Source organism: Babylonia areolata, chromosome 23 (genome assembly GCF_041734735.1).
Source record: "Babylonia areolata isolate BAREFJ2019XMU chromosome 23, ASM4173473v1, whole genome shotgun sequence".
Lineage (NCBI taxonomy): Eukaryota > Metazoa > Mollusca > Gastropoda > Neogastropoda > Buccinidae > Babylonia > Babylonia areolata.
In genome coordinates this window covers 45,555,361-45,574,459 of record NC_134898.1, presented here as the reverse complement: position 1 = coordinate 45,574,459, position 19,099 = coordinate 45,555,361, and the positions used below count along the sequence as shown (strand labels likewise).

The 19,099-nt window shown below is 43.1% G+C and overlaps 1 protein-coding gene across 1 annotated transcript in view; it reads left to right on the top strand.

Annotated features, from left to right (window-relative positions):
• The window catches only part of LOC143298008 (uncharacterized), a 31,784-nt gene that overhangs the window by 3,408 nt on the left and 9,277 nt on the right, over window positions 1-19,099 (top strand). The window contains exons 3-8 of the mRNA XM_076610656.1: window positions 1,036-1,096; window positions 4,221-4,508; window positions 5,760-5,847; window positions 6,235-6,288; window positions 8,689-15,399; window positions 18,093-18,269. Of these exons, the coding sequence (XP_076466771.1) occupies window positions 1,036-1,096; window positions 4,221-4,508; window positions 5,760-5,847; window positions 6,235-6,288; window positions 8,689-15,399; window positions 18,093-18,269 (7,379 nt within the window). The remainder of the gene's footprint in view (window positions 1-1,035; window positions 1,097-4,220; window positions 4,509-5,759; window positions 5,848-6,234; window positions 6,289-8,688; window positions 15,400-18,092; window positions 18,270-19,099) is intronic.

Here is a 19,099-nt window from a genome sequence, read left to right as displayed (position 1 = left end):
GACTGGGACTCCTCCCGACGGCTGAAAGACCGACAGCTCCTGCAGGTTTGATGGCTGAAATCGGTCGGGGCGAGAGGGACAATGGGAAAGTGAGAAAGGGTACGTTGGAAGTGTGGAGTGGGAGCAGGAGTGGGAGCGGGAGTGAGGAAGTTTTGGGGTGGACACAGTAGAAAGGGGACGAGGACCGTCCCAGAGTTGTCGTGGAGAACCATAGAAGGCAGTGGCACGGAAGGGAGAGAAACACAGGAAAAAATCTGTCACCAGGTAAATAGGCACACCTCTGGCCCAGGGTAAAACACAGACCCACACAGACCAACACTGAAGAAAAAGGGGGTGACAAGGAAAACGCCCCACAACTTCACTGACGGCACCCAACAGCACACACGCTGGAACGGTGACTCGTCTCTCCTGGAACTGGAAGCTCGGCATCAACAGCCCAGGGGAATCTTTCTCTCCTAACCAGATAGATTTCTGAACTCGCTCAGAGTTAAAAAAAATGTTCAGGAGAAGGGACATGCCACACACATATCCCCAGATATGCACGTGCATACGCACGAAGGAGAGAGGGAGGTGAAAGAGAGAGATGGAGAGGGGGGAGGGAAGGGAGAGAGAGGGGGAGAAGGGAAGGAAAAGAGAGATGCACACGAACACGCACAACAATCGCCAACGAGCCGTGACACATACGGACAAGTGGAGAGAGCATTTCCACTTGTCCACCTAAAGCTTAAGTTGTCCTGGACAGTCCTACAGATGAGTATTTTGAACCCTGCTGTGTTTTCCCTCTTCAGTGATAGCTTTTTCAAGCTGAATGTTCTCTATCATAAAACTGACAGGACATGGTACATTAAATAAACAACAACAACAAAACAGTACAGACACATGCATAGAAAGAATGTACTTGACACTTAGTATAACTTTTTTTTTTTTTTTTAATTTGTGACTAATTGTAATTGTTTGTTTTTATTATGGGAACAACCAGACACATGTGACATCCATAAATTTTATGATTTTAAGTGGCCAGGTGCCTGTGTGCAGAAAACCACCACGACGGAGAAACGAGACTCACACTGAAGTCACCAGTGGTTCAGGGGGCGAGGTAAGCTGCTTGATAGGTTTTTGACTCACTTCTGTAAACAAAGTGAGTCTGTGTTTTAACCCGGTGTTCGGTTGTATGCATGTGTGTGTCTGTGTCTGTGTGTGTGTGTGTGTTTGTCTGCCCGTGGTAAACTTTAACATTGCCATTTTCTCTGGAAATACTTTGTCTGCCAATACCAAAATTAACTTGAACATAGTATGAAAAAAAATCTTCACAGTCATACCAATAACAGGTTGTAAGTCTCCCGAATTAAGCTGCATTTCCAATTCATTAGCGGTTTATTTCGTTGAGATGTGTTCTGAAATCCGAAAATTCTAAAAACCGCTTTCCACTGAGTTTGGCCGACAAGAAAAGTTGTGTTAGAAGGCGACATGACCTCGTGTTTCTTGTTCACAATCAGAAGGGAACAAACACAGATTCTGGACAGAACACTAACAGTGATACTAACTACACCATTGATGTGTTTACTGCGTATAAATATCCTAAAGTGGACATTGAATTAACTGGAATGAACATAAAAGAAAAATGGAATCGATCATTTCTTTCAGCCTATTGTAGACTGGTTTGTGCAGATCTAGAGATCTACAATGTGTTGCGATGTGCTTGAATGAGATAGCACCGTCTCCTTTACTGCCGAAATTAAAGAATAATCGACATATAATGAAACACAAAAAACATTATTTAACCCTTTGAGCCCTGAGTTCCTGAGTAATTTTAACCCTTCTGCCTGAGCTCCTGAGCCAAAATTTGCAAATAATTGGTATTAAACCCTTTGAGCCCTGACCACCGCTTTACCGGTGGCAGAGAAAAATGACATAATGCCCGGCCACCGGTTGAGTGGTGCGTAAACACTTGAAGCGTGCAGTCTCAACCTGGCCCATTAGGGCAGAAATCAGGGACAAAACGTGCGAGAAAACAACTGTACACAACGCAGCAAGTAATTGATATGCTTGATGATTTATCGGAAGTAGAGTATGACAATGATTACTCTGATAGTGAGGTGGAATTCGAATTGGATGATTTTGCTACAGATAGTGATGTTGAAAATGAATCTGAGCATGCAGAATTAGTTGATCAAAGGAGACGTGTCAGGTTGAGACTCTGCACGCTTCATGGTAGAAATCGATTTTTTTTATCCAAAGCACATGCACAAAACACAGTGAGGGGGCACGGCAACATTGGTACTGCGTTCGCTGGCGTCGGAATATTACGGTTTTTCTGATTGGCTCTTCAGTATATACTATAAGTCAACCAATAGCAAAACACGACAAGTGTTTACGCACCACTCAACCGGTGGCCAGGCATATGCCACCCCTCCCCACCACTGGTAAACCGGTGGTCAGGGCTCAGAGGGTTAAACAGTGTTATTATGTCCACTACAATGATATCTATTTATCACATGAAGAAGAAAATGTCAACATTGCCCCAAGTTTTAAATTTAGTCATTTGATGTCAGATGTGCCGCAGCCTTGGGGGTTAGTCTGCTTGCATCAGAACTGAACATGCGTGGTTTGATCCCGCTCGCATGCCTTTTTGTTTTTTTATATAAATTTTTTCTCCCTAGTTAATTTAATATATCATATTTGATACAGAGCACTTTTCAAAGATTTTTTTAATCTCTTTTTGTTTTTTTCTCCTCGTGATTCCTTTACTGGGTAAAGCGTGAAGCAGAAGTGAGTCTTGAAGGCTTTGCCTCTTGTTATATATACTCTTTTGTTTGTTTTTTTGTGTGTGTGTTGTTGTTTTTTTTGTATACAGGGTTCACAAAAATTTGAGGACCACTTGGGAACTTGGCACAGTTGTCTTCATAGGGGGCATGATGGAATGATGCAGAATTTTACTTGAGGCAAACAGCGGTGTAATTAGCCAATTTGATGAGCATCACTTATAACCAGAGGTGCTTTCTTGCACGCATGCTTCCATTGTCTACAGCGAAAAACCACAGCTTTCATAATTTATAAACCACTGAACGAAAGGTTCTGGTTGAAACGTTGATTTTTCAAACAAAATTTTGAAGCTGTTCATGGTGGACATGTGCCTGAAACAGCTGCCTGTAATCAGTGACAGGACAGTGGTAGTCGTTATGCACCCTGCACATTTTATGTCATATTTCATGTTTTTTAAATATTGAATGAAAACATACCTGCTTTTTTGAAGTGGGCGTCAACTTTTTGTGAAGTCTGCATAATTTTCAGCCCCCCCAACCCCTCCCACCCCCTCCCTCCCTTTTTTTTTTTTTTTTTTTTTTTTTTTTTGTTGAAATTTTAGCAATTGGCATGACAGTTCAGCCAAGAGAACAGCATCATTTTAATTAGGCTCTTTGTTTTATTTAACTGTTACGGTCTTGAATTCATTTATGAATAATTTCAAGTCACTTAAAAATCCTCAGCTGTGTCATGTGTTTAAAATTTTGATATCATGTAGAATTCATTAATGATGAATTTAAAGGTGGTTGACTTAGCACAAAGAGAGACGGTCCTGGCTAGGAAAGGCAGATAGATGTCTGGTGATAATACTAATGACATAAACAGATTAGGGCAATTAATTCTGCTAGGATGATGTATTCATGATAAACTGTATTTTTAAGAATTAAATGGTTAGACTTTAGCCTTCTAATCCAGTGGTCACCAGTGAACTGGGTATGAGGTCCCACTTTAGCATGGTGTTATATATCCGTGGAAAAGGCACTTTTCTGTGATTTTCCTCACGCCACTCATTTGAGAATGGGTGCCTGACTTTGGTTGGGGAAGGTTAACTTACATCGACAGAAGGAGAGGATTGGGCCCTGCTTTCTGTGCCCAAGCTCAAGATACAGTGGATATGAATTCACTGCTCGGATGGCCATATTTCTAACTATAGATTTTATGTTGGTTTCAGAATCCGCTGACGAAAATCATTAACAGTTCACTATTGGTTTTAAATTGTTTTGTTGCGCTTACGAAAATTATCAACAGTTCACTGTTGACTTTATATAGTTTTGCTGTGCAGAATCCACTGACAAAAATCAAAAGTTCACCATTGATTTATGTTGTTTTGCTGTGCAGAATCCACTGATGAAAATCATCGACAGTTGATGAAAATCATCAACAGTTCACCATTCATTTGATGTTGTTTCGTTGCGCAGAATCCGCTGACGAAAATAATCAACAGCAGCCGCTTTGTGAAGACCCTGGTGGACAACATCAACAGCTGTCTGTATGACAGCCACAAGCAGAGCCACCAGCATCACCCGCAGCCAACAACAACAACAGCAGCAACAACAACGCCAGCAACAACAGTAAGCGACAGCAAACCCCGTGCAGCAGCAGCAGCAGCAGCAGTGGCTCCAGAAAGTCAGCCTGTCCCCAGCACCTCTGCAGCGCTTCTCAATGACAGCAGCAGTTTGCTGGAGGAGTTTGACTTTCTGAATAAAGTGAGTACACCAGAGGGAGCACAGGAAATGTTCTTGGTTATATCTGTGTGTTGGGTTGTTTGTTTTGGGGGAAGGGGGAAGGAAGGTGTAGAGGGCATCTGTGTTTGTGGGGGTGTGTGTGGTTGTGTGTGCATGTGCTGTGTGTGTTTGGTTTGTGTGTGGGTGTGCATGGGAAGTGAAAACTAGTTATTTGGTATCATAATGTCGCATTTTGATTTGTGAAGAATGAATTTGGATTTTTTTATTTAAAGAGAGAATCCTTCACGTTTAAAACATTCTGCTCTGTATGAAGTTTTTACAAGTCTTAGATGTAATTGAGTCTTTTTATGTTTCTATATGTTTTAAATTAATAATTTTTTTTAACAAATATATATATTGTATAACTACAAGACTTTGTAAGTTTGTTGTTGCCTGTGTCTTGCAAGTTTGCTGTGTCTGTATATGATTAATGTATAACCATGAGGCAACGATGATTAATAATCAAGGTTCAAGGTTTTAGTTTATGATATGAAAATACAAAGTAGTTTTAGAATTTCTTTTTTGAGTAGTGTACGCAACATGGTTTCAGGAAAAGGGGAGATGTTCATATTCTGTTACTGCACTGGAAGTCACTGCTGTTATAAGTGCCGTAAATTCTTCCTTTTCAGTGCTTTCTCAAAACATTCCTTCTGCTTTTTCTTTTTAAGTTGTAAAGGTGAAAACGCCAGATTGTGTATTTGTATATGTGTTTGTGTATGTGAGTGTGTGTGTGGTTGGGGGTGGTTGGGTGTGGGTGTGTGTGTGTGTATTGGAGATGTGTTTGCATTGTAGGAAATAAAGAAAAATGGGTAGATGGGGTGAGTTGGGTTGAGATTATTCTTCTGGTTTGTGACCAGTGTGAGTGTAGGGTTGGTTGAGGGTGATGGCAGCAGTAATGCATGATATTTAAACAGTATTTTGCATTGGCTTCCTCTTTTAACCCTTTGACTGCTGCTGATGAGTATACTTGTAAGCGAAGGACTGTTGTCTCATTGAGATAACACAGAGCTCACTGGTCACCATGTAGGTCATCACTGTGTGTGTGGACTTTTTTTCCTCTTGATAATACATCACTTTTATTCAGAAAAATCAGTTACACCACTTAGAATGATGCATAAAGTAGAAATTGCGGTACATATTAATACTACACTGATCTCATTTCAGCATGGTTCAGAGGTCATGGGGTTAAGTTTTATTTGTCCTCTTTTTTTTTTTTTTTTTCAATTGCTACAGGACATGACTCAAGACACAGTGAGCAACATCATCAACACAGCAAGTGGCGATCCTATCTTCCAGGAATTATTTGACATTTTTAATACAGGTACGGAATGGTTGTGCAATTTGCAGCTTTCCTCTCTTTTTTTTTGTCCTATGGTTGTGGAATAATTGATTTGTTGCTTGACACATCTGATTGTTTCTCCAGTTGGGAGTTTGATCTATACTCATGTGTGTAAAGGTTCAAGGTTGATTTGCGTTGTTTTTGTTTCTTTTTTTAAACCTTTTGATTTTAAAAGATAGTTTTCTTTTCTAGTTTATGTTGCTGGTTTCAGTATGTTTTGTAAATAAATATTAACAAATCAGCAGAAGCAGTGCAGTTATGAACTGTTGCTGCATTTCATGTTTATCAGGTAGATAGTTGTTTCAGATTATTTGTCTTCGTCATCTGATATGTCATGCTGTCTTAAAACAGTTTGTATTTTGTTTGCAGATCGCGATGAATTCCGCAAGAAACTTTCTGAAAAAGGCAGCTGTTCACATCAAAGTAAGTCTTGTTTGTTTTTTGGGAAGGTGGGATGTTGGACTTCTGTGTGTGTGTGTGTTTTTTTTGTGTGGAAAATCATGTGAAAGATGGAAAAACAAGATAGTCACAATGTTTGGCTGCAGCATTACAGAGAAAGACGTTAGGTGCACCCGTCCACTCAGCTAGAAAAGTAATGGAAAGAAAAGAAAAAAACATGTGAGACGACACCGATGATGGATAAGTCAAAGAATACAGAATACTTTATTGTCTCCAATTACAGAAATTCATTATGATGTATACTGCATATACTAGAATCACAGCCATCCAGTATGAATACATTAAAGATATAGAATGTTTAAATGCACAGCCATGCAGTATGAATACATAAAAGACCTAAAATGTTTCAATTCAGTCATTCAGTATGAATAGATGTAAGACATGAGATGTTTAAATTCTAAGTTGACACAAACCTCATACAGTGATCACAATGATACATATGCACTAATCACGTTATAAGATATATGTTTTGGTAGTTACAACAGCATGATTATATCCAGTTATCATGACCTAATGAAATATATGTTTTTGTTCAGGCCTAATTAGACATCTCTTCCAGGCCTAAGTATGGATTTCCTGGTCAAAGCCATCACACCTTGCTGTGACTGTATTACAGATTGATCTCCTGACGTGCGACTGATAGACTTTAAACAACAAAAATTCAGTTAGACTCCAGGTAATTAGAGTGTTAACTATGAACATAGCAAATACAGGTCTAGTGCAGCACAGTATTTGTGTGAATGGTCATAAGTAGTGCCATAAATAAACACACTGTTTAGAACAGCAGTCACTGTAATGTAGTCCGTGTGTGTACAGTGACCTAATTTCAAGACTAAATTTAGCTGTTTGAAGAAAGTGCTGATGGATCTATATATGATAGTCCGTCATGTCCGCCTATGACCATCAGAACAGCAGAGGACGCAACTGCTGTTCTGACTATTTGGGCTAGAATTTGATTATAGTGGAGAGTGTCTTGCCCAAGTACATCCCCACTCTCTCGGCCAAGAGGGTTTTAGGACAGTCGGCGTTGGGATGGTTCCCAAAGGCCAACTAGCCCACAAGGCTGCAGCACTAAGAGCCAGTGCCATTTTGCCTCCTAGTTTGAGAGTCATAGTCCTTCACAAAAGACTAAGCTGTAAATGGTTTCCCATTGACTGGAGAAACCATTGATAATACAGCTCTCACTTTGCTGTTGGCCCAAATGTAAACTTATGTCAATCTGTGATATAATCTATGTGCCTTAAAATGTTCAGGTAGCTTCACAGAACATGTGTGCAACACATCATATTTTCATTCAGTTGTCTCTGGCAACAGATTTTATATTTGTCTTCAAAACATTTTAAGTTACAGGTTTACGGTCAAGGTTTTCTGGTTTTACTGTGACCTGTTTACATGTTTAGTGCAAAATCTATTGAGCAAAGTGTCTGAAATGAATAATATACATAACACAACAAAACACTGATTGTTTGAAAATCAAAAGTAATGCTCAAAGGAAAGACAACATTTAGATCTGCAGTTACAGTGACATAATTTCATTGCTATTTGTAGCTAAACGAGGAAAGTGTCAAGATGTCTATGTGCCCAGATATGTTCAGATAGATTCACAGAACATGTGTGCAACAGGTCATGCTTTCACTTCACAACCTAGCTGTTGGGATTCATTGAGAATTGCTGCCAGCCGCCCAGCAGATGGTATTTTCGAAGACGCCATCTTTGTTTACCTTTCGTTGCGTCAGTTATGAACGCATAGATCCTTCAGTGAATATTTGTGAGTCACACACACCACAGAATGAAGCAACATCAATTAAAATATTCCACAGAAAGCCAGAACTGTCAATAAAAATATCATTTTTCTAACTTTGAGTCAGAAACTTGGCTAAATTCGAAGAATTGATGGGACTTGGCTAAAGTCGCAACTCACAGAGGGTAGCCAGTAAAACCATTGAAAACTGACTATATGCATACGCTGTCTTGATTCAGAAGGTCTAGAGGAGATGATCAGTGCCTGTTCACGGCTCATTTCCATACATTACTTCGCAGAATTTCCTGTCTTCGTTGCTTTCAGCATGCATTTGAAATAGGGCAAAAGAGTGCAGTATTTTTCTACATGGTTTTGACATGCATGCACCTGAAAACATTGAAAATACTACAGTTTCAGTGTGTTTTGTGCAAAGATACTTTCTGATAGCAAAGATAATACTTCGAAGATGTGATTTTATAAAAATCCCAATCTTCATGATTTTGACCCTAACGACTTGTTTTTGTGTACAGCTAAGAACAGGTGGACGCGACTTTAGCTGGGTTTTCGCGTGCTGCGTCACATATATAAAAGAATCATAAATCATTGTCTTTCTTTGATTTCAGAAACAGCATCTCCAGAAGGTTTACACACCCCTCCTCACTGCTCAGGCGTGGAAGCTGACTTTGCACCGACAGGTTTCATGATGCCTCTGACAATGGCATCATCGTTGTCGTCGTCATTATCGCAGCATCCAACTGTCCCCAACAAGTCCACCACCACCACCACCACGTCTGTCCCTCGCTCACATCTGGCCACGCTCACCTTTTCCACTGAGTGCCTTGATCTGAACAGCATGTCGGGATTCCCCATCATCAGCGACTCCTCGGAGGATCAGGGCACAGCCGTGACATCAGGTGATCAGCCAGGTGTGCAAAGATCTTTGGGTCAGGATTCACCTGGTGTTCAGCCAGGTGTGCACAGAACTTTGGGGCAGGACTCATCAAGTGATCAGTCAGGTGTGCAAAGAACTTCAGGTCAGGACTCTTCTGGTGTTCAGCCAGGTGTGCACAGAACTTTGGGGCAGGACTCGACAGGTGATCAGCCAGGTGTGCAAAGAACTTCAGGTCAGGATTCACCTGGTGTTCAGCCAGTTGTGCACAGTACTTTGGGGCAGGACTCGTCAAGTGATCAGTCAGGTGTGCAAAGAACTTCAGGTCAGGACTCTTCTGGTGTTCAGCCAGGTGTGCACAGAACTTTGGGGCAGGACTTGTCAAGTGATCAGTCAGGTGTGCAAAGAACTTCAGGTCAGGACTCTTCTGGTGTTCAGCCAGGTGTGCACAGAAGTCTGGGGCAGGACTCGATAGGTGTTCAGCAAGAAGTGCACAGAACTTTGGGGCCGGACTGTTCAAGTGATCAACCAGGTGTGAAAAGAACTTTGGGACAGGGGTCATCAGTTGATCAGACATGTGTGCACAGTACTTTGGGGCAGGACTCGTCTGGTGATCAACCAGGTGTGCACAGAACTTTGGGACAGGGGTCATCAGGTGATCAGGAAGGGGCACACAGAACTTCGGGTCAGGATTTGTGTCTACCTGGCAATGTGGAAACAGTGTCTTCATCAGATGTGACTGAAGTTCATCAGGGTGTCAGTTGTACAACATCTCAGGTGGAATCTGTACCAATGGAAACAGAATGTGTACATGAGGAAGGAAGAATACGACATTGTCAGGATCAGAGAGAGAAGCGGTGCCCAGAAAAGGAACCAGAGAAAGTCTGTGATAGTGCTCAGGTTTGTGAGATTGCTCAAAACAGTGCGACATGTGAAAGTGTGGAAGTGAACTCGGTGCCAGTGCTTTCCAGCCCAGTCCAGACATCAGAGGAGCAGAAAGCCTGTGGAGCTGGTTCTGACTATGTTGAGGTCTCGCCTAAGCCCAGGGACATGTGTGAGGAAAGTGTGGCGACCCAGGAAACCAAGACATGCAATGTTCTGTCAAGTTCTGCAAGATCCAAAACACCGGCAGCTGCTGTGATGGGCACCAGCTCTGGGGTTACGTCTACAGGAGCCAGGTCGTTCTTCCTCAGCGAACACAGCTACTGTCAAGGTGACGGGAAGGTACCTGTGCAAAGCAGAGTCCCAGACTTGCGGGAAGAGTCAACGATCTCGGCTTCCTCCTTTCCGGGAACCCCTGAGGTCAGCGACTCTGTGCCTGTGTCCCCGCAGAGAAGCAGGTGGGGACGTCTGGCATTGGCGGCTGGGTCAGAGGAGACGAGCAGTGACAGTCGGGGATTTTTTGATGGAACGCTCCAAGGAGCGGTGGTGATCAGGGACGATTCTGGCCACAGGCCACAGTCTGCAAGGCAGGAGGTGACCAGCTCTCCTCGTGTCCTGGTCGACCAAACTGGTCCATTGACATCAACTGCATCATCAGAAAAGCCGGGCATAGGCTTGGTTCCCTGCCCCATCTCTGGTCAGCTGGGTTCAACCGCCGTAACAACATCACTTCCTACTGTGGTGTCGATTGTCTCTGGTCAGCACGGTTCAACAGCTGTAACGACATCACCCCCTTCTGATGTGTCGATTGTCTCTGGTCAGCACGGTTCAACAGCCGTAACAACATCACCCCCTTCTGATGTGTCGATTGCCTGTGGACAGCAGGATTCAACAGCCGTAACAACATCACCCCCTTCTGATGTGTCGATTGTCTCTGGTCATCAGGATTCAACAGCCATAACGACATCACCCCCTTCTGATGTGTCGATTGTTTCTGGTCATCAGGATTCAACAGCCGTAATGACATCACCCCCTTCTGATGTGTCGATTGTTTCTGGTCAGCACAGTTCAACAGCTGTAACAACATCACTCCCATCTGATGTGTCGATTGTCTCTAGTCATCAGGGTTCAACTGCCGTACCAACATCACTTCCTTCTGTGGTGGCACTGTGTTCTTCAGCACTGACTAGTCACAAGGTGGCTGGGTTAAGTTGTGTAGCACCTGCTTCCGCAATTCTTCAAGCTCTTTCATTTCAAGCTGGTTCATATTCCTTACAGACTACCACTTCCACTTCACATGTAATGACGCTGCACATGTCATCTGGCAACTCTTCCCTCCCATCCAGACTGTCGCCACTGGGAAAGATCCAGGAATCTGAAAACAGTCCACAAAGAGCACAGGTCAGATCTTTGTGTACTGTGCAAGGGCAAAGGTCACCTTTGAACGAACTGTCCCCACATGGAAGGGTGCAGGCATCTTCAAACGAGGTGACTTTGGTTTCTGCAGATAAAGTGTCATTAACAGCTACCCTCCCATCGGTGAAGACGCATCATCACTTATCAGATACCCCTGTATTTGTTTTGTCTTCTCCAGTGAAGTCAGGTTTGATGATTTCAGGACATGGTAAAGAAGCTTCGTCTCACCCAAAAGTTCCTTCTGAAGTGAGTTGTTCCACACCTTTGGGAAGATTGGGTCGTGTGCCTACAGAGCCACCAAGACAATCACAGATCATGTCACCTCACTCAGTTCGGCAGTTGAAAGAAGTCTTGACGCAGAACAATCAAACAGAAGGAACACAGACTGATCAAACAAAAAGGACTAGTAAGTGTTTAGTGTTGAAGGAAACTGAGACAACAGAAAATCCATCTTCACAGCGTCATTTAGTGGTTACGACTGTTGGGAACACAGCTTCTGAAAGGACTGCAGAATCATTAACGCACAGTGTTAAAGTGACTGAACATCAGTTGGTTGGTTGTGTGGAACAGAGAGACGACTTTGTTCCCTTGGACACAGTGAAAGCTGGCAGGACAGGTGACTTTCCGGGTGACCCAGCGTCTTCACACGGATCTGTCCCCCAGGCAGTCACACTCACAGCACGGAGAGGAAGAGTCCAAACTCCTGAAAAAAGGTTCTCTGGTTCAAAGTCTTCACTCGGGTCTAAAAGTGTTACTCTGAACAAAACTGATGAAAATGAAGGATTTGTACACAAATCGTATTTTGTTTCTAAAAAACTACAGTATTTGAGACAGAAAATGAAAACGCAAAAAAAGCACAGGGTCACAGTTGAAACATGTTGCACGAAACCATCAAACATTTCCACCAGTTTACCTGAGTCTGTGTGTGAGGAGACAGATAGGCAGAAGCATCTCAGCGTTTCTGGAGATCTCCAAACCCTGCAGTCCTCCAAAGATCATGATCAGAGTGCGGTTCAGGCAAGTCCTGGTCATTCTGGCAAACAGAACACAGACTCAGACAGAACGAGGGGAAACCCAGCATTGCCTCATTCTTCAAAGTCCAGCAGTTCAGTGCCGTCTTCCCACAGGCATTTGCAAAGTCCAGGCACCATCCAACCTCCCAGCACACCCCCGCGACCGGGAACCTCTGTCTTTGACAGTGTGTTTCAGACCCCCCCACGAAACAGTGTTGGCACATCGAGAAGCACTACACCACGTACGCCTCGGCGCTCCAACCCTGGCACTCCGCGGAGCGCCTATCCTCGCACACCGCCGCGTTCAGTCCGAGGCACGCCCATCTACAGCCCCATCAAGTCCCCCTACTCCCCTGGCACTGCTGCTGCTATCAACTCCTTGTTCAGTCCCAGACGGAAGAGAATATTGAATGAACCCATCCCCGAAGAAGTGTTTGAAGAAATCTCACGGCACTCCGACTCAGACGTCCAGTCTGTGAGTCGACCTGGAAGTGTTTGTTCCACCCCAGTACAGGTTGAGGAGAACGAAGAGGTGGGCTTGGACAGCTCGTCTGCCTTCCATCAAATACAGACATTCACATCAGCTACAGAGGGGAATGGTTCCACCCCTCGTGTAGAAAATCATGTGTCTTTTGATAACCACTTGGCGGGTCCTCCTTTCCATGGCACTGGTTGTGACAAGGAACAAACACCTCCAGGTCCCTCTGGTTGCTCGGATTCCAGTCACTCAGCACTAGACAAAGGAACGGCAAGCCTTGCAAGAGCTGTAGGGTCTGCTCTGGACTCTGCAAGGGAGAAGCAGAGTGTTGGAAGAAAAAAGAAAACTGTCATCTCATCCGTGGAGTCTCAAGATCGCGTCCGTTCTGAGCAAGGGGAAGTGGAGGGCACGTCACCCCACACCTCCAGCAGCTCTGGCCTGAACCATTTCCGCGTTGTTGGTGTGGTGGAGGCGGAGTCTGATCTCCCCAAACCCCACCCCCTGACCACCAGGACTGTTCCCAAGCAACGTCAGGGTCCGCTGATCAGTGTGGGTGAAATGGTTGCTGCGACAGACGGCTCCCCAAGACACTCTGCGTCCATCTTTTCCTCCCATGTGACAGTTCAGCTGTCGGGGCCAGCTGTGGATGGAGACAGGAGTGCTGGTAAAGGAGAAGGATCTGAAGACAGCGCCAGAAGAGATGCTGACAAAGAACTGTCATCTGGTGATGTCTTCATCAGTCCTGGGGTGAGCGAAGAAGTCAACAAGACCAACATCTCCTGGCCCATTCTGCCGCTTGCTGTCTCACAGTTTCTGGACAATCAGATTGAGATGGGGGAGCTTCACGTGCCGACAGATCTCACGAACGATTTGAAAACTCCCACAGCCAGTCCTGAGAAGAAGACGCCCAGAAAGCGTACTCCCCGAAGATCGCCCAGGAAGAGTTCACAACAGCAGCTTTCAATGCAGATCGGTCAGTTTGCCTCTCTGTCCAGAAGGAAAGATAAAAGTCCAAAGAAAGCAGTTTCCAGGTTATTTTTGACCAGTGAGGAACAAGAATGTCCAAGAAAAAGAAGAAGGCTTCTCAGAAATTCTGAAACTTGTCATGAAAAAAATCCTCAGCAGCAGCTACGGCATTTTGCCTCAGTTTCTGAGGAGAACTCTACAGAACTGGAAGGAGCAGAATTTGATCACAGCAGTTGGAAGACCAGGGCAAAGTCAGAGGGTGGTACAAGAGCACCTAGTAAACCCAGAGATGTTTCCAAGAAAACTTCAGTGTCTCCTCCTAAACCACAAGTTAAAAGATCAAAAAAGTCAACTTCAAAGAAGAGGAGAGTAAGAAAAAGAGCTGCCTCGCCAAAATCACCCGTTAGTGACAGCTTTTCCATACATTCGTGTACCTCTTCCGAATCAAAAAGCTTTTCATCTGAAGATGATGTGCCATTGAGTGAAATAGTGAAGAAAGCAGCTCAGAAAAAGTCAGCTGTTTCGTGTGTTGATGATGTGCCTTCCTATGAAGAGATTAAGAAAACAGCCCAGAGTCAGAGCAAGACACCTTTTTCATCTGATGATGACATGCCATTGAATGATCAGGTTAAGAAACTGGCTCAAAAGGAATCAGCATCTTTCAGTTCTGCAGGCAGCTTAAAAACCAGACCATCTGATGAATTACAGCAAGCTAGACAAGATTCCCTAACTCCAAAAGAAGCCCAGGAATCTCCTTGCTATGATACAGATGAAAGTTATGGCTCCCGAAACATTGCCACCTTAAAGTCTGCAGTGCTTGATGGAAATCTTGACACCATCATTGAAGAAGGTCATAGCAGTGCAGTAGCTGAGATGCCCAGAGATGTTGTGCTGACTGAAAAGTCAGCAGATCAGGCACCAGTTTCCATGTCAGTCAGTTTAGCTGCAAACCCCAACATGACATATCTGCCATTCAAAAAGAGACCAGTTGGAAGAAAGAACCTCAGTTTGCTGAGGTATGAACCAAGCTCTGATGATGAAGAGAATGCCAGTGTGGCCACAATGGCAAAGCCTTCCCAAACCAACCCTGTTAATGTTGACATGGAAACTATAGCGGGTCAGGTGGAGAATGGTAACTCCGCTCTGAGCAGAGCATCGCACAGCGGAAGCAGTTCTGTGGAGGTTGACATCTGTGAACTGTCGGAAGAGAACACCGACAAGGAAGATTTCCCCACTTTGCAAAGCATCCGCAAAAGGCGAGCCATTTTGGCCGTGAAGAAGAAGTCTGCTGGTAAACAGAAGAACCCTGCCCATTCCAAAGCAGGCAGCAGTGAGAACCTGGAAAAACAGGCATCACCACGTAGCAGTCAGGAGAAAAAATCTTCCCCGTCAAGTTCTTCCTCCAAGAAAAAATCTCATAAAAAAGACCGGTTGAAGCTTCAAAAGAAGTCGGCAGCAGCGTCCTCTGCAGGTACAGCAGCAAACACTGCTTGTGAGGGAGTGTTAGCAAAACACGATGACACCACCATTCCCAAGCCAGGTGACCACATTGGTGAAATAGCGAAGGTGTCAAAGACACCGGATTGCACTTTGTTGGAACCTCAGCAAAAAGATGTTCCAGGGTCCGGCGGCAAGGAGCAGACACTGCCAGATGATGCGGCGAGTTCTGCAGCAGTGAGCGGTCCTTCAGGTATGATTGTTATCATTTTGTTGTTGGGTTTTGTAGAACTGTTTACTGTGATGATTGTTATTCTGTTTCATGTTTTGTTCTGTGATGATTGTTATCGTTCTGTTGGATGTTTTGTGCTGTAATTGTGATCATTCTCTTGGATGTTTTGTGATGTGATGATTGTTAACATTTTGTTGGATGTTTTGTAGTTGTATTGTGATGATTGTTATTGTTCTGTTCGATATTTTGTCCTGTGATGATTGTTATTATTGTTATCGTTCTGAGGCATTGTGCTGAGATTGTTATCGTTCTAATTCTTCAATCTTCTATTGGATGTTATTGGGGTTTTTTTTTTACTGCATGATGATTGTTATTGTTCTATTGGATGTTTTGTGCTGTGATGATAGTTATCATTCTGTTGGATGTTTTGTGCTGTGATGATAGTTATAATAATAATAATAATGGTATTTATATAGCGCTGAATCTTGTGCAGAGACAAATCAAAGCGCTTTCGCACCAGTCATTCACACGCATGCGTAACTCTAAAACTGTAAAAACTAAAGACAAGGAAGAGGCAGGCAAGGGAGGCTATTTTGGGAAGAAGTGGGTTTTAAGGCCAGACTTGAAAGAGCTGAGTGTGGAGACTTGACGAAGTGAAAGAGGAAGTTCATTCCAATTGCAAGGTCCAGAGACAGAGATGAGAGAAAGAATGGCGGCCAACAGTTGAGTGTTTGAATCTGGGTATGCGTAAACAGAGTGGATCCGAAGCCGATCGGAGTGAGCGAGATGGAGTGTAGAGGTGAAGGCAGCCGCAGAAATAGGAAAGGGCAGTTTTGTGAATACATTACATAGAATGCTGATCTTGTAGTTTATTCGGTGTGGGACAGGGAGCCAGTGGAGATGTTGCAAAAGAGGAGTGATGTGCTCAGATCTTTTCTTTCTGAGGACGAGTCGGGCAGCAGAGTTTTGTATGCGCTGAAGGGACTGAATGGATGAAGCAGGCAAACCAGACGATAGAGAGTTACAGTAGTCAAGGCGAGAGAGAATGAGAGAAACGACAAGTCTAGATGTTGCGTCAGTGGACAGATATTTCCGGACGGCACTGATGCGCCGCAGTTGACAGTAGCAGGACTGACATGTCTGACTGATAAATTTTTGCATGGACAGTGTATTGTCAAGGACAACACCGAGGTTCCTGACTGACCTAGAAAGAGGGATGCCAAGTTTGATTGTGTCAATTGTGATGGAAGACAGTTTTTGTTTAGTTCCTATGATCATTGCTTCAGTTTTGTCCGCGTTCAATTGGTAATTATTGTAACCTATTTCGAGTCATCCAGTTTTGAATTTCCAGGAAGCAGTTGGATGTTTCTTGCAAGAGCGACAACAATTTTTCAGGGGTATCACTCTTCTGGAGTTGAGTGTCATCAGCATAAGAATGATGACTGATATTATGGCGGTTGATAATTTCAGTGAGAGGAGCAGTGTACAGTATGAAGAGCACTGGGCCTAAAACAGATCCCTGTGGGACTCCATGTTCGATTTTCGGTTATCATTCTGTTGGATGTTTTGTGTGTGTGTGTGTGTGTGTGTTTACTGTGCTGATTGTTATTGTTGATTTATTCTGTTGGATATTTTGTGCTCTGATGATTGATTGTTATCATTTTTAATTTTTATTGGATTTTTATTTATCTATTTATTTATTTTAAACTGTGAGTGTGATGATTGTTACTGTTCTGTTGGATGTTTTGTCCTGTGTTTTCATCATTCTATTGGGTGTTTTGTGCTGTGCTGATTGTTATTGTTCTGTTTGATGGGTTTTTTTGTGATGTGATTATAATTATTATCATTCTATTGGTTGTTTTGTGCTGTGATGATTGTTAATGTTATGGCTCTGTTGGATGTTTTGTCCTGTGATGATTGTTATCATTCTGTTGGATGTTTTGTCCTGTGATGATTGTTAATGTTATCGTTCTGTTGATGTTTTGTCCTGTGATGATTGTTATCGTTATGTTGATGTTTTGTCCTGTGATGATTGTTATCGTTATGTTGGATGTTTTGTGCTGTGATGATTGTTATCGTTCTGTTGGATGTTAAGTGATGTGATTGTTATTCAACTTATTGTTCTAATACTTATACCGAAAGTTTTTTACTTTGGTGGTTATTATCGTTCTGTTGAATTTTTTGTGCTGTGATGATATTTATTGTTCTGTTGGATGTTTTGTGCTGAGATTGTTATGGTTCTAATACTTATATTGGATGTTTTTTACTTTGATTATTTTTATCATTCTGTAGGATGTTTTTGTACTCTGATTATCGTTCTGTTACTGTGTTAGATGTTTTGTGCTGTGAGTTGACAGTTGTCCTTAGTTTTCGTCATTCCATTTTAGTTCTATCAATAGATGTAAAAGGAGGGAAAAAAAGAAGAGTGGTTGGGGTTAGGACACGGTAGTGGGATGGAGGTGACAAAGAAATATCTATGCATGTTAATTGTTATGTTACATGTAGGAGAAGAGAGAGAAAACATTTTTGCACACGTTTAGCACTTTAGGTTTATGGCTGTGAATTTTACATTAGTCTGTGATGACATCCATCTGACATTGTGATGTAGCTAACATCAGATGCTGATCAAGAACTTTGACAGAAAGTTTGACTAAAGTAGTCCATGATGACATAGACCTGACATTGTGTTCCGATGCAGACCATTTCTGCTGCAGACTCGGTGCCGACTCTTGCGAGCGTTAAAGAACCTGTGGCGGGGGGCGGTGGCCTGGGCCAGCAGAACCAGAGGTACTGCTACACAGCGGTCCAGCAGCCGGAGGTGGTGGGCATTCAGCAGTACGGCCCCTACAGGAGAATCAAACCCACACTCATCTCCAAGACCACCACCTCATGTGAGTGTCTTACACGTTTTTTTCTTGTTTGTGTGTGTGTGGATTAAAAAAAAAATTTTCTTTTTTAGTTGTTGTTCTTTAGGTTGTTTTTTTTTTCTGCCCCAGAATTTATAGCATATTGCTTAATTTTGTTTTCAATATTTCAGTGATGAGTGATGTGATTGGGGTAAATTATCAAAATACTGCTGTTGGGGTCCTTTGAGGTTTGGGACTACTTGACAGTGCCGTGCTCTTTAGTTTATCCTGGCATCAGCCAGGCTGAGAGATAGAGACACCTGTGGTGTTGGTCAGGAAATTTGAGCAACACTCCCCAAAGATGCATCTGTGAAGTGGATGACCCTTGACTGTGTGGTTTGAGTCTTCCATTTCCAATTTGAGTGCATCGCACACTCAGCTCTGGGTAGGAGCACACTATGGGCAGAACAAAACCACCTTCGATGGTGATCGAACATGTGTCTTCCCAGTTGTCAGTCCATGACCCTAGTCATGACAGCTGGTTTGTTCGTTTTGGATTGGTTTTGTGAAGTATGTCCAAAGTTGAACATTATGTTACGAAAGCAGAATGTTTCATCTTACAGTTAGCAGTTTATTCAGAAATATTGTTCAGAAACAGGAAAGCTTCCATGTGGTGAACCAAAAATGACTGCATAGCTTGTGGCAAATTGGGGTGGTAAAAGGAATTTTTTACTTGGAAACTTGTAATATCTTTTGAGTTGCGGTGAAGTTACTTGTTTATGAAGCTGAGCTTCTGAGATGCTTTCATTTGCAGTATATATTCATCTATTGAGCTACCATTAACTCTCATTTTCTCTATCGGTGTCTCTGTCTCT